We start from the raw sequence: 14201 nt of genomic DNA on the forward strand, positions 1-14201 counted from the left end.
TCAAAGGGACTAATGCACTATAAATAAGGAAACAAGAAACTGATCCATTTAGTCTTCTACTCTAAGGAGATATATATTTAGACTTTCAGTAATTATATCCTAGAAAATTAGAAAAGAGTATCATACAAGAGTACAGATACAGTTATTTCTGTGGATAGCTTTATATGAAATTTTTCCTACCATAAATTTCTTAATATCTATTTTGGGAGGTTAAAGAAATCAAGTAATGCCTATTAATGCTTAATAATGCAAAAGCAAAACAACCAGTTTACTTCTATTACTTTCAGAGGAAGGAGAGGAAAGGGGGTGCGAAATAGAACTCTAAATAAAACAATACAACAGCCTTTTATTTTCTTTGAATTTTTCTCTTTTTCACCCAAATACATGTTCTGATTCCAGATGGGGGTGGAAAGTCATCCCCATGAAGGAAAAAGCAAGCAGAAGATCTTACTATATGCAGGTAACAGCAGTATTTTCATATTTTATAATGTGACCACAACACTGAAATTACTCCTCTTCAGCTTCACACTGACTTTTTGAAGCACTCTCTAAAATCTGTTCAGCCCCTGACATGTCTCCCTAATCTCAGTTCGAGGGGGTTAATGCCATATTGCTAATTCACTATTATTTATAGCCTAAAATTCCTCTGTTATGATTTATTATCACTTAGCAAGCAAAATCTTTCCAAGAAAGGTGGAAATGCTGTAAGAATTTTCCCACAAGGATGAATGGAGGTCACAAAAATTTTGCACCACCCGCCCCTCCACCAGTGTGTCTATCAACTGGGAAATGGCTCCTGCCCAGATGGCTCCACAGAAGATGCTCAGGAGTCGTGATTTCTGCCTTGGTGAGGAAGCAAAGAATAGGAAGGCAGCGCTGGGAGCTGGAGCTGAACCTCTAAGAACTCAGACACGAAACTACCCGCTTCAGCTGCTCTGTGACTCCATCTGGCAGACAAATGGGAAAGGAGACCCCATCCACACGCACCAGGACTCAAACAGCTTGCCAAGTGTGTCAAGGAGGTCCTGGTGTCCATCCCTCACTGCTTCAAAAGGCTACAGTGAGCACAACCCCCATGGGCAGTCACCACAGTCTTCGACCCCTGAGTTCTCTTTAAACTCGGCCTGAAAGCTGGACATGGAGACGAGGCAAAGTCTGTATAAATCTCTGCAGAGGAACTATCTCCTCAAGGTTCACCAAGGTCCATCCCTTGTAGAGTCAGCTGGTTTAGAGTTGGCAGAGCACACAAGCTGCAGAACAGGCTCCGAGGATAGCCGAAGGACACTGTGAAAGAGATGCAGGTACTGTTCCTATACCCTAAGGTACTCTTTGAGTCTCAGTATGATGAGGACATTTCTCACCATCTTCCTAACTGGTCAGAACATGTGGCTGTCCTCTCCTCAGTGCTCCCTGGCAACTGCGGCCGCGTGCCATTTGCCCCTGCCTGTCGAGTGCCTGGAATGTACCTGTAGTAATGTAACTGCTCCTCAAAAGCATCTGGACTGCAGCCGCCTGTCACACACGGACACAGGCAGAGTGCCATGCACAGAGCACACAGCTTCCTTTTTCCCACCTCTGCTAAGCGCTCTCTCTCCTAACGCCACAGGAACCTTCTCTCCTCCAGCACTGAGCACCTCTGCCAGCCTGCACAGAGCAGCAAGAGTTCCTGGGTCCCTGATGAACAGTAGCCATAAGGCAGGAGTTGCCTTGCTCCAAGCCTCAAGAATGGGTTAATGATGTAGAAATGTTTTATTTTTCTACTGAGATTTAGAAGCCACCTAAAAGGCTCTTCAAAGTCCACTCTTCTGCCTTTTTCCTTCCAGAGTACTATTTATAAGAGAAAGCAAAAGTGCTTTTATAGAATGGAGGTAGACTGCTTTCTAGCAAAAGGGGCTGTCTCTTCTTTCAGGGGTAGGATATGTCTAACACAGTACTTGTTACTACAAAAAGGAAACAATATTACGGCTAGGGGAGATTCTAACAGAAAAGTCTGAGTGGCCTCCAAAGCAAGTGAGCTATAACTTCAATGTTCTGAAGCTCAGGGCAGAGACAGGCAAGGGCTGATGTTAGTGGAAGAAAAACATTCCTACCTGCACATGTAAAAACTGTTCATTCTAAAGAGTCACCCTCCCATCCTGCACCCCCAGTACAGATGAGGGCTGCCACAATGGCATCTAGAAAGGGGCAAGCACAGCAAGTGGGACACTGAGGACAAGAGCTCTGAGACGGGAAGCCTGTGACAGGGGAGGCGGGTCCAGCACTGAGGCCCACACTGAGGGCGCCAGCGCCGCATGGTCTCCTCCATGATGAGACTGAGGCAGCAGCAGAAGCCCCACCCCATGCTCCCCGGGGTCCCCAGGCCACTAAAGAACGCTCTCACATTTTCTACAGACAAGCAACAATGATTTATGAGGCTTTACTTATTTATTATAGCTACTTTTAGAGGCACAATGGAAGGGGAGGGTTAAACACATGGGCCTGGATTAAGGGAAGTCTGGATTTAAATACAGGCTCAGCCATTTTTTAGCTGTTACTCAATTCTGTAAGTATCAATTTCCTTATCAGTAAGATGGAAGATTTATTTACTCTCCAAGGACAGTTATGAGGATTAAATGAAACAACAGCAATGCATGTAAAGCTCTTAACACAGTGCTCAAACTACAGCTATTAATACTAAATTTTGAAAAATCAGATACTCTAGTATCACTTACTTGTGGTAATTCTCCTTTTTCTCATCTCTCCAGTTTTTATTTAACTGGTGAATTTTCACAGCTACGTATCTTTGTTCTGTTAGATCAAATGCCTATAAAGAAAAGGAATAAATTATACTGTGGATAATGCTAATAAAAATTACAGGCTACTGACCAGAAGCTTCTGTTTAACAGACCAACATTTTCAAAAGTCCAAAATGCGTTATTAAATAACAAGGGCAGTGGAGAGCACACTTCCTTCAGAGTTGTAATCATCTTTCTTGAAACTTGTGATGAGACAATCGAGAAGTCTCCAGACACACTGGCACCAAGGGGTTTAGAAAATAAAACCTAGCATATACAATAAACAGAAAGACAGTCCATGCCTTAACAGTCACTTCTAAACAACTCTCTTTCTGGATATCATCTACCCTATTTGGGACCTTTCTCACCTCTTGGCTCTTGTCCCTTAGCTGGTTCTGGGACTTGACATTCTTCAACAGTAATTCCTGCCACGAGTTTTTTTTTTTTTTCCTTTCTGTAAATATTTTTTAATAGGCTTTATTTTTAGAGCAGTTGTACGTTCAGAGGTCCTGCCACTTTTGAAATGCTAGGGTCATAGACTATCTGCTTTCTTAAGAAACAGGACACACCTCTTTGCTAAGTTTGTTTAATTGCACCCCTACATACTGGATAAATAAAAAGTAATTTTGGACCTCAACAATGTCAGAAGCTAGTCGCTTATGCAGCACCGTCCAAAAAAAGGGACATGCTTTCCCCAAAGGCCACCACTGTTGGCACAAGCTCCAGATCAGCTCAGTGGTGCTAGATTATGGGGTTAAAAAAAGATAACAGATTTTCAAGGACGCCTGGCGTACATCACAATTTGAAAAAGTAAGTAGCATTTTACAACAGATTTCCCCAATACAATTTTTTGAGGAACTTTTTCAGAATGAATTTGGCTTTAATGTCCAAATTAAAAACTTACTGCTTCAGTTCCAATGCTATTACCACCTATCTGCCAGTTTCCACAAACATATGAATAGATGAAGACAACAGGCAGAGGACATACAGTCCATGAAGAGTGGTGATTACTCTACAGATCTTTTAAAAGACAAGCTACCTCTAGGAAAGCACAGGATACAAGAGAGGCCTGCTTATAAAAGAAACTTCTAACACATACCAAATTTAAACCAGTATTTTTAAAATACAAAAACCATTCAATTCAAACAGAATATCTTATTTCACAGAAATGGAAACTTTTGAACTCTTTTTCTTACAGAGTCTAAAGTCCACCTGTATGCATGTATCCATCATGGTTTTATAGGAGGGAACCATTTCAAGCCATTAAAAGCCAGATTAAACATCACCTAATTTGTAAGAGCACCAATGAACTACAAGTGTCATTTTTTCCTATTATCAAAACCTATTTCTGAGTTCAAGACACTGTGATTCACCAATGATCGAAGAAGGGCTACATGGAAGACAGCAAAAGAATACATTGATGTACATATTGTTGTAAGAAGCATTTAGACTTCAGAAGTGTTAAAATGTTTGAAGAACAGGAAAAAATATGAAGAAATCACTAACAAGTGAAGCACCAAAAACCAATTTTGATGATTTTAAAAAAGAAATAGTCCCACTTCTGGGTATACAGCCAGAAGAACTGAAAGCAAGATCGCAAAGAGGTATTTGCACATGCGTACTCAAAGCAGCACTCTTCACAACAGATGAGAGAAGGAAGCAACACAAATGTCACCTGACAGATGATGAATGGATATAGAAAATGAAGTATATATAAACAATCTCAGGGTTATCCAAGTTTAAAAAGAAGAAAATCTTGTCACATGCTCCAACATGGATAAACTTTGAGAACATTATGGTAAATGAAATAAGCCAGTCACAAAAAGACAAACACTGTGATTCCTCACATGAGCTACCAAAAAATAATCAAATTAATAAAAATATAAAGTAGAATTATGGTTACCGGCAGCTGGAGAAAGAAGGAAAAGGACAGCTGCTGATTAGTGAGTAGAGCTCCTGTTCTGCAAGATGAAAAAGTTCTGAAGATCTGTTTCAGAACAACATGAATGTATGTAACACTACTGAACTGAGAAGACTCTTGAGAGCCCCATGGACAGCAAGGAATCCAAACTAGTCAATCCTAAAGGAAATCAACCCTGAATATTCACTGGAAGGACTGATGCTGAAGCTCTAATACTTTGGCCACCTGATGCAAAGAGCTGACTCATTGGAAAAGGCCCTGATGCTGGAAAAGACTGAAGGCAGGAGGAGAAGAGGACAACGAAGGATGAGATGGTTGGATGGCATCATCAACTCAATGGACATGAGTTTGAACAAATTCCCAGAGATAGTGAAGGAAAACGAAGCCTGGCATGCTGCAATCCATGGGGTCACAAAGAGCTGGACATGACTGCACGACTGAACAGCAACAACTGAACACTTAAAAAAGGTTAAGTTAGTCATTTTATGCTATTTGTTTTTTATCACAATTTTTAAAATTACCCCAAATAAATAATAAACTAAGTATATGACCCAAGAATGAAAACTAAACAGAAGGAAGATTTGAAAGCAAAAGTCAATGAAAACAGAACAAATCAAATAGTAGATCTGATCAACAAAAATAAAAAGTTAATCTCCAGAGGAAAAAAGAAACACTAACTAACCTCTGGCCTATTAGTCAAAAGATACAAAAATAAACATTTCATAAGAGAAATAACTTATAAAGTATGGAAATCACGATGAAATAGGATGATTTTCCAGGAAAAATGAATTATCAAAACTAACTTAAGAAAAGGAAGAAAGTCTGAATGGGTCAATATTTGTAAAAGAAACTGAAAAGGCTATTTTCCTCTAAAATGACAACTACCCAGCTGATTTTATGATTTAGCACTAACAACTTCCACGTAGCCAACACGTAATGCAAAACACTCCAGAACATGGGAAAAAAGAAGTTTCACAACTCCTGGAATAACTATGACATCAAAGCTAGACAATGCTGCCTGCACATAAAAAAACACTGTAAGCCAATACCACTTATGATCATAGATTAAAAACATGAGCAAAATACTAGAAAATCAAACCCAGCAGTACACTAGAAATATTATCATAATTCTGGAAATGGGAAGTGATGATACTTTCACGACACTGTACATGTAATGCCACTGTATACTTAAAAATGGTTAAAATGGTAGGTATCATGTATACATCACCACAATAAAAAAATTAACATTAAAAAAGAGAAAAAAGAAAAACTAATGTTTTTATCTGAAATAAGTATTTCACTCAAAAGATTTTCTATATAAAAATTCATATGGGCATAACATAAATCATTAACAGTACAGGCTACAACTTAGAAAAGAGGGAATTACTAGGGTCATACAGTAAAGACAAATTAATAAACTAATTGGGCATTTAAATGCCAGGTGCCAGAAACAGAGAAATTTAAGGAGGTTGTGGTTGGTGTATTTAAAACAGGCAGAATTTCTCATTCACGGAAAATCAACTGGAGGCCACAGTAGCCTGGACTTTGCTGGGCCAACTGAAGCACTCTAAGCCAGGACAATCCTTCAGCAAAACCAGTGTTACTAAACACTCTGACATGGAAGATACCAACACTTTAAAAGCAAAAACCAGGTTTTCAAAGAATTAATTTTTTAGTACATCTATTTTAAACATTATATATATACATATATATATATATAAATTTTATTAGAATAAAAGTAGCATTCATCTCTAACAAATACAGATGAGGCAGAAAGTACAAAACCAGAGTAAAAATCACCACTATTCCATTACCCAGAAATGGTGCTATTTTCTGTTTGTTTTTTTTTTAATCTGTAATTACTCTTCAAACTTGATAAACAGGGTAAAATATTGACTCCTGCTTAGTCACAAGTTTACTAGAAGCAGTTCTCCCAAAGATAGTTGTTGTTTAGACTCTAAGTTGTGTCTGACTCTTTTGCGACCGCATGGACCATAGCCCACCTGTCCATGGGATCTCCCAAGCAAGAATACTGGAGTGGGTTGCCGTCTCCTTCTCCAAGGGATCATTTTGATACACAGGTTCTTAACAGTTTGGAATTTTGGCCAGTAGATATCAGTCACAATTCTATCGCTATTTTAAATGTTTTCTAAGTTTGTAATAACCAATAACTTAACTCTCAGTCTCTATACCCAGTTCCTCATACTTACCTTGTAAACTTCACTGAAACCTCCTCTACCCAAAAGATGTAACAACAAATATCTGTCATTTAGCGTTGGATGATCTTTAAATCTGTGGAAACAGAATATAAAACAACAACATTTTGAGGTCAAGTACTACACAATTTTCCTTGTTTGTGAAATTTCCAGAATGTCTGACGTGTTATACATACAATTACAGATGCTGCCAACAGTTTGGCAATCACCGCAATATAGCTAATTCTGAGCATAGGAAAAACTCTATGGTTCAAAGAGAAGGCGTTAACTATGATGAACAACATTAGCTGTGGAGTCGTGAGACCCAGGTGCCAGCTGCAGCACAGCCACAATTAGACTAGTGACCCCTGTTGACTTCCCTCTCTTTCTGCCCTGCCATAAAGGAGGGGGGTGCAGGGCTGTACACTGGACCAGGGATTTCCAAACTGCTACCAGGGTCCTGCAAACCCCTCAAGAACCACACATCCCCTCCATCCAAAAACATACAATAAAAACCCAAGATAGTTTCCATGGCCTTAAAATCAGGTCTCATTATAAAGTGAGTCACATGCCCTACGTGCATTCATTTTCTCTCTTTACATCTTCATGATGTAACTGTTTTCCCCATATAGGATTCCATCTTGTATCATTTTCTAGCAATAAGATAAAGAAATGAGAGATTCTGGCAAAAATAACTTTTAGGTGTTTCTACCTAGTTCCTCATCAGCCCTACTAATAATCCTGAAAGTATTTTGATTTTGAGACAGTGGCACACCTGTGGAGAGAGGTGACATCACTGCATAGGATTTCACTGTGGAGTCAGAGCCACATCTCAACTCTTTGTTTGGCCACACTAGTCGCTAGACAAGTTAACTTAATTTCTCTAAGCCACTTTCCAGATCTATGTATTGAAGATGACCTACTGCAATGGGCTACTGTGACAACTAAACGACAGAACACAGGGGCACTTAGCACTCTGCCTGACACAGAGAGTGCACAGTAACGGTAGCTACTGTTGCTGCCACTTATAGAAAGCAAAGTCCATGGCTCACTCTGGCCAAACAAAAATATACAAGCTGTAGCTATGCCAAAACCTCCATGTTTCAGAATTAGAAAAATGTGGGGGGAATAAAAGGATTATCGTTAGAAGCCACTTGCCACTTACAATCTACTTTTCACAGTTTTAATTCCTTAAATGACTTACAAAGATGAGCATTTATCTACAATTAATGTACTGAACTTGAGTCTTTCTTAAAAATCTCAACACTTCAAAGACCTGTAAAGGTCATTCAGAAACTGAGTGTCATTTTCAACCCAACCATCTTTCCACACCACCCCACCGCCACCCTAATGCTTCCGCTCCAGTAAGGCTAGGAGGGTAAATCTGAGCACACAGTGTACCTAAACCATTGGCGACTGCAAAGTTACATTGCCTTAATGAGCTCTATGTGCGTAAAAGTGCTGTTTGTATAAACATATAGTTAATATATAACCCTAATATATTTATATGTATTTAAACCAATGAAAATCATAATTTTGTTCATAAAACGTATTATTACACCTACAACAGAGTTAAATACACCATGGAATGGTTTACCAAATTTACAATAAGCAAAAATATCATTCTGGACAATTCATGTCAGAAAGTATTCAGCAATCTCCAACCCAACATACCCCCAAGTTGCTTACTGTGAATTATCTTCATTATGTATCCTTTTTAGTTCCCTGATATGTAGATTTCTAACCCTTTCTAGCCTTTCCAGCTCTGCCTGGATCTCTGCTTCCTCCTAAAGTGAAAAGGAAAGAAACAGCTTAGAACACAGGAAACTTTACCTTTTTAGACTCTCATTTCAAAAACAAAAGCAGACATCCCTCTTAAGAAAAGCTGAGATGTTTTCCACTGAAAAAGATTTTTTTTAAGAACTGGAATTTTAATCTTAAATATGATCCCACAGCAAAATAATAAATAAAACTCAAACCATACAGAGAAGAACAGCAGGAAAAGTGAAAAGCTTCCACCCTCTCCATGGCCACTCCCCAGATACAATCACTGTTAAGTTCCTTGTGTAAATTTCCAGAAATATTTTGTATGTATACATACAGGCATGCAATCTTTTTTTCTTTTTTTTAAAAACACAAATCAGGTTTTTAAATCAGGTTTTTAAAATCAGCTTCTCTAACTGGTTCTGTTCTATAACTGTGATTCTACTTAGTGCTTTTAAATTCCACTGATTTAACAAGATCTGAGAAGGGCAGGGAGAGATGATAAGCACACCTTAAGAGCAATCTATTAAATACTTATTGATCAACTTCCTGATAAGCAGCACCCATCAAAAAGCACACACTACTGAATTTAAGAGACGAGTGACCTATATCAAAGACACCTCTGTGAACACTGCCAACACCAAATTCCACGTGGGTGCCTCTGTGTTACAATACGGTTGGTGCGCCACCTCCTCTTCTCAGCCAGCTTAGGCGACAGACAAGAGCTGCTATGCATTTACAACAGCACAGTAACTTCACTTTCAGAACTGTCTGCTCTTACTTCATATTTATTTTTTACTAAAAAGATAATCACTTGTGGGGACCTATGAGGCATACAGAATGAAATATCGGTATATCATTGGTGGAAAAGGCACTCTCACTGGGGGCTTGGAGCTGACTTGCAAGTTGAAAGACATGAACTCCATTAGAATACAGGTGTGACCCAAAGTAACTATTAATGATTTCCACAGGTATGTGAAGCTATTATTGCCCAAATGACCAAACAACTTCAACACCAAATGTAAACTAAAAATTCCATTTCTTCAGACACATTTTCTCATTATACTTACCTTTTTAAGATGACCTAATCTGAGTTTGAAGATTTCTTCTTGTTCATGGTATTCTGCTAATGTTAACCTGGAAAATAATGACAGAAATTTCAGTAAATTATTTGAAATCATATTTAAAGAGACATGCCAAAGAATACTATACAGTATATTCACTTTAACTTAGTTAAAATGACCAAATGATAGATTATCTTGCAATTCTTTGACAAGAGAAAACTGTGATTTATCAGATGTGATGTATACAAAGGACTTCAAAGCTGGAAGTCTATTAAAAAAAGGTGAGAAAAATAAATGACCTCTATTTTTACATTACTTATGAGTTTGGTCATATACCTTATTCAGATGAAAATCCATTGGAAGAGGTAGCCAAATTATATGTCTAAAAGTTTTTTAAGGGGGATATTAATAAGCCAACATATTTGGTTATTTTTGATAACTCTTGGACTTTGATACAAGGAGAAGAACCTAGAGGACAGAGTCCAGGATCTGGAGTCTGAGGACTAGGGTTCACAATTCTGACCATGTGACCTTGGGTAAGAAACTTCAACCTCAATTTCCTAAAAACACAGCAAGCAATGATATCTATCTAAAAAAGCTGTTGTGACTTCTACAATGAGAATATGAAAGGAATCTATACTTTGTGAAATCCTACTCAACACAGTTCTCAAAGGGCTGACTTCATGGGTGATCATTTCATGTTCTACCTACCCTGATCGCATCCTCATATCTCAAGAATGAGCATGTAAGAAGTGATAGCTTACTCCTCCATCTTCACCCTCTTCACATTCTAGAAGCACACACATATACTTCAAAATTTTAGATGTCACTGTTTAGATATATTCTAAATAGCAGGAGAAAGAAGAAACAACTATCCTATCAACCAGGAAGAGCTACAAAATAGAGTCGCTGAGGTCTGACTAAAAGAAGATAAAAATAGCAAGAAATACTCCCATCAGGGTTCACACACCTATCTTTCCATAGTTGCAGAAATACTTACATCTATTATCCCATATCATACCAGTAAAAAAGGGAGAAATGAAAAAAATCATAGCTTAGAATTCTCTCTACCTAAAACACGTTAAATACCAGGAAAGGATAATAAAACCCATTCCAACACAAGAGGAATATTTTTGGCTTCTGGCCAAGGGAATGAGCCATGGATACTTAATTATTAAAGACTAGACCAAAGGCCTTCCAGCTTGGATTTTACTCAGGACTCCAGATGGCAACTGCTTACTTACACTCTACTGGCTTAGACCGAATTCTAATTATTATTCTATGGCAAAAAAAAAAACAAAACATAACAACCTGTGCCCACTTTGCTATTTCTAAGCCAATGGTTTTATTCATTGGCATGAATTAATTTTCAAATAATACTGGAAGAAGAGTTCCTTCACAAAATAAATGTAGGAGTTATGAAAGAAGACAATAATCAGAGTAATGTATACAACTTTTGCCTGAAGAATTCTTCAAAACTGGGTTCCTACTTGAACATTTTTTTAAAATATTTTTATTTATTTATTTGGCTGCTCCGGGTCTTAGTTGCAGCATTTGGGATCTTTAGTTGTGGCATGAGAACTCTTAGCATGTGGGATCTAGTTCCCTGATCAGGGATCAAACCCAGGTCCCCTGCATTGGGAGCAGTCTTAGTCACTGGTTCAGCAGGAAAGTCTCCCACTTGGACTTTTTGAAAGGGGATATTGCTTAGAATCTAGTGAAGACATTTTCCAGACTTAATCACTGTGCATACCTTTATCACGATACTTAAAAGTGACTATTAGTTTATTCATCTGTTCATTTTCCCTAAATAAACTGTGAGTCCTAAGGCTGGGCTGTCTCCTTCAGCTTTGCACCCTGGTGTCCAGAACAGGGCCGAACCTATAATAAGCATTTAACACAGACTTACTAAATGAATGTCAAGGAAAAGGCTCCCCAAGACATCAGGTATGTATTGGGTGAGGACTGGTGTTAAGCCAGCTTTCTCACTGGAATGAAGAAAGATACATTTCTGGGATGTCATGAACTTTTAACAATGGTAATAAGTATTTTTATACTTGAAGTGGATTATGGGTTAATATGTTTTTGTGAACTAACATGAAAACACTAAAGGCAAAAGACATATTAGTCAATAAATTACATGGTATCATTAGCTCTCATTTGTAGCTACAATTAAACCCTACAATGACAGCTTTAAGAAATTTCTTTTTCCCTTGAAAAACCAATAAGGCCACTAGGGAAATACTGATTATAATACCAATGAATATTTCTATGAAAAATATGTTTTATATTTCAAACATTCAAACACCTAATTCAGAAACTGACATTATGGCTACCATCAATTCTATAGAGATTTTCTATACATTTATAGATCTCTTCTTCCCTTTTAATTGGAAAACCTCTTAAAGATAGTGGTGATGAGCATGAATAAGAAATTTTTAAAATAGGTAAGTAATTTGCTGGTTTTATTTCCCATGCTAATTCTAACTGTTCAGCAGTCCTGCCTACTTGGCAAACTACAACCTGTGGGCCATTCGGCTAGTAATCTGTTCTGGAAATAGCCACATCCATTCACTTACGTGCTGCCTATGAATGTTTTCAAGCTATAACAGCAGAGTTGAGTAGTGGCAACAGAGACTCTCTAGTGTGCAAAGCCTGAAGTGTTTACTATCTGGCCCAATGGAGAAAAAGTTTGCCACTGCCTGTCCTAGCGGAAGATTCTCTTAGTGGTCAAGAATTCAAAAGTCAATTAGGGAAATCTGATATGGGGAGGGACTGAAGAAAGAAGGCATCTGTACTCTGAATATTCTACTGCTCCTATTCATGGTAACTAAGGAATACTTGTTGACTAGCAGTGAAAAAGATGACTACACTGCAACTGAAGATACTGGCGTTTTCCTTAGGTTCTCAGAATAGAAAAAAATAAATAAATAAACAACAACTGGAATGTCAAGACTTGGCTTACTGGGAAAATGTTCTTTTCCTAAAATAATACCTATTTTTTCTTAGGTTCCATCTAAATTCGTGAGTGGTAACTAGTGTTCTTCAGACTACTAAATAGCATTCTTCACTTGTGCGTTCTTCAGTCTGAAATAGAGCCAGATAATCCCCTTAAGGTGACACCAACATACCACAGCCTGGAAGCACGCACAAGCAGTTACATCATTTGAATACCTAATGACATCACATTTGTTTTAAGACTGGCCAAAGAGCATGACATCAAGTTTAATGACATTCTTTTTCTCCCTCTCATTCGAAACTTCTTATATAAGATTAGGACTAAGAAAATGAGTTAATTGTGTACAACTTTTATATGAGTTGAGCAAATCTATTAATGTAACTAAAAAGAAAGGTTAAGCTCTAGAAATCTCCACAATTTATCACTTCTTCCAGTGGCGCTGGACAGGAGGTTTGTATCTCAGGGGAGAATACAGTATCTTACTTCGCATTAATAAAGAACATACGTTTCATTCTCAGCTCCGTTGGTCTTGCTTTTCCGCTGTTTCTGCTCATTGGTTGCTGGAGGGGCCTGTCCCATGGCAGGAGGTTTCCGCTTCGCTAACATTTTTCGTTGTCTTTCTATCTCTTCCCTCTGTGAATTTATCCTTTCCTGTTGCCTAGAGATACAAAAGATGTTGCACAGAGGAAGGTCAAAACTGTTTGAACATGGCTAAGGAATAAACATAAATATTCTTGTCACCTGCATATTCGATAGACTTCAGAAAAATAAACCTAAGTAGAGATTTGATTTTAAATTCAGGTTTGAAGAACCAACTATCTGGTGATAGAGCTGTTTTTGGTAATGAATCTGTACTTTTAATATACTAATTACAATAATTCTCAGAGCAGAAAAGTGGGCAGGAAGAAAACAGTATCAAATTTCCATTGTGACCTAATTTTCCAACTCAAAAGGAAAAACTTTGATTGCTTTTTTTTCTTGACTGCTTTTTTTTTTTTCCTTATTGCTTTTTAACAGTTAAGAAAACAACTCCTGGTAATGAACCCATTAAATAACTGTTTATGTAAAAAAAAAAAAAAAGGGTTCCAAGTGCCTTTTTATTTTTTAATTGGATTATAGTTTCTTCAAAATCTATCTAGAAAGATACCAAATTTGAGGAATGATAAACAAAGGAAAAAATGTTTTCCTTCTGAATCTATCACTTATTCTAATCAAGTGAGCCATTACCACTCCCAAGTCATTCCCAAACACTAATATGGTAGAAACCCAAACTAAGTTTTTTAAGAACAAGGATGAGCATTTAGAGAAAGCAAAAAGAAGCCTTTCAACAAGTAAAAACTCCTCAGAAAATGGTACACAAAATGAATGAATAAAAGACATATGAAAGACTCAGGATATTTAACACCATTTCTATTACAGCATTTCCTGCTGCTGCTGCGTCACTTCAGTCGTGTCCGACTCTGTGCGACCCCACAGACGGCAGCCCACCAGGCTCCCCCATCCCTGGGATTCTCCAGGCAAGAA

At 37.9% G+C, this 14201-nt stretch overlaps 1 protein-coding gene across 2 annotated transcripts in view; it reads right to left on the bottom strand.

Moving 5' to 3' along the window:
* Positions 1-14201, bottom strand: part of TLK2 (tousled-like kinase 2) — a 127337-nt gene that overhangs the window by 17828 nt on the left and 95308 nt on the right. For both annotated transcript variants that reach the window (XM_010856463.1, XM_010856462.1), the window contains 5 exons: positions 13183-13335; positions 9725-9791; positions 8580-8677; positions 6906-6987; positions 2712-2803 (listed from right to left, as the gene is read on the bottom strand). In XM_010856463.1, the coding sequence (XP_010854765.1) occupies positions 2712-2803; positions 6906-6987; positions 8580-8677; positions 9725-9791; positions 13183-13335 (492 nt within the window). The remainder of the gene's footprint in view (positions 1-2711; positions 2804-6905; positions 6988-8579; positions 8678-9724; positions 9792-13182; positions 13336-14201) is intronic.

Source organism: Bison bison, unplaced genomic scaffold (genome assembly GCF_000754665.1).
Source record: "Bison bison bison isolate TAMUID 2011002044 unplaced genomic scaffold, Bison_UMD1.0 scf7180017864371, whole genome shotgun sequence".
Classification (NCBI taxonomy): Eukaryota; Metazoa; Chordata; class Mammalia; order Artiodactyla; family Bovidae; genus Bison; species Bison bison.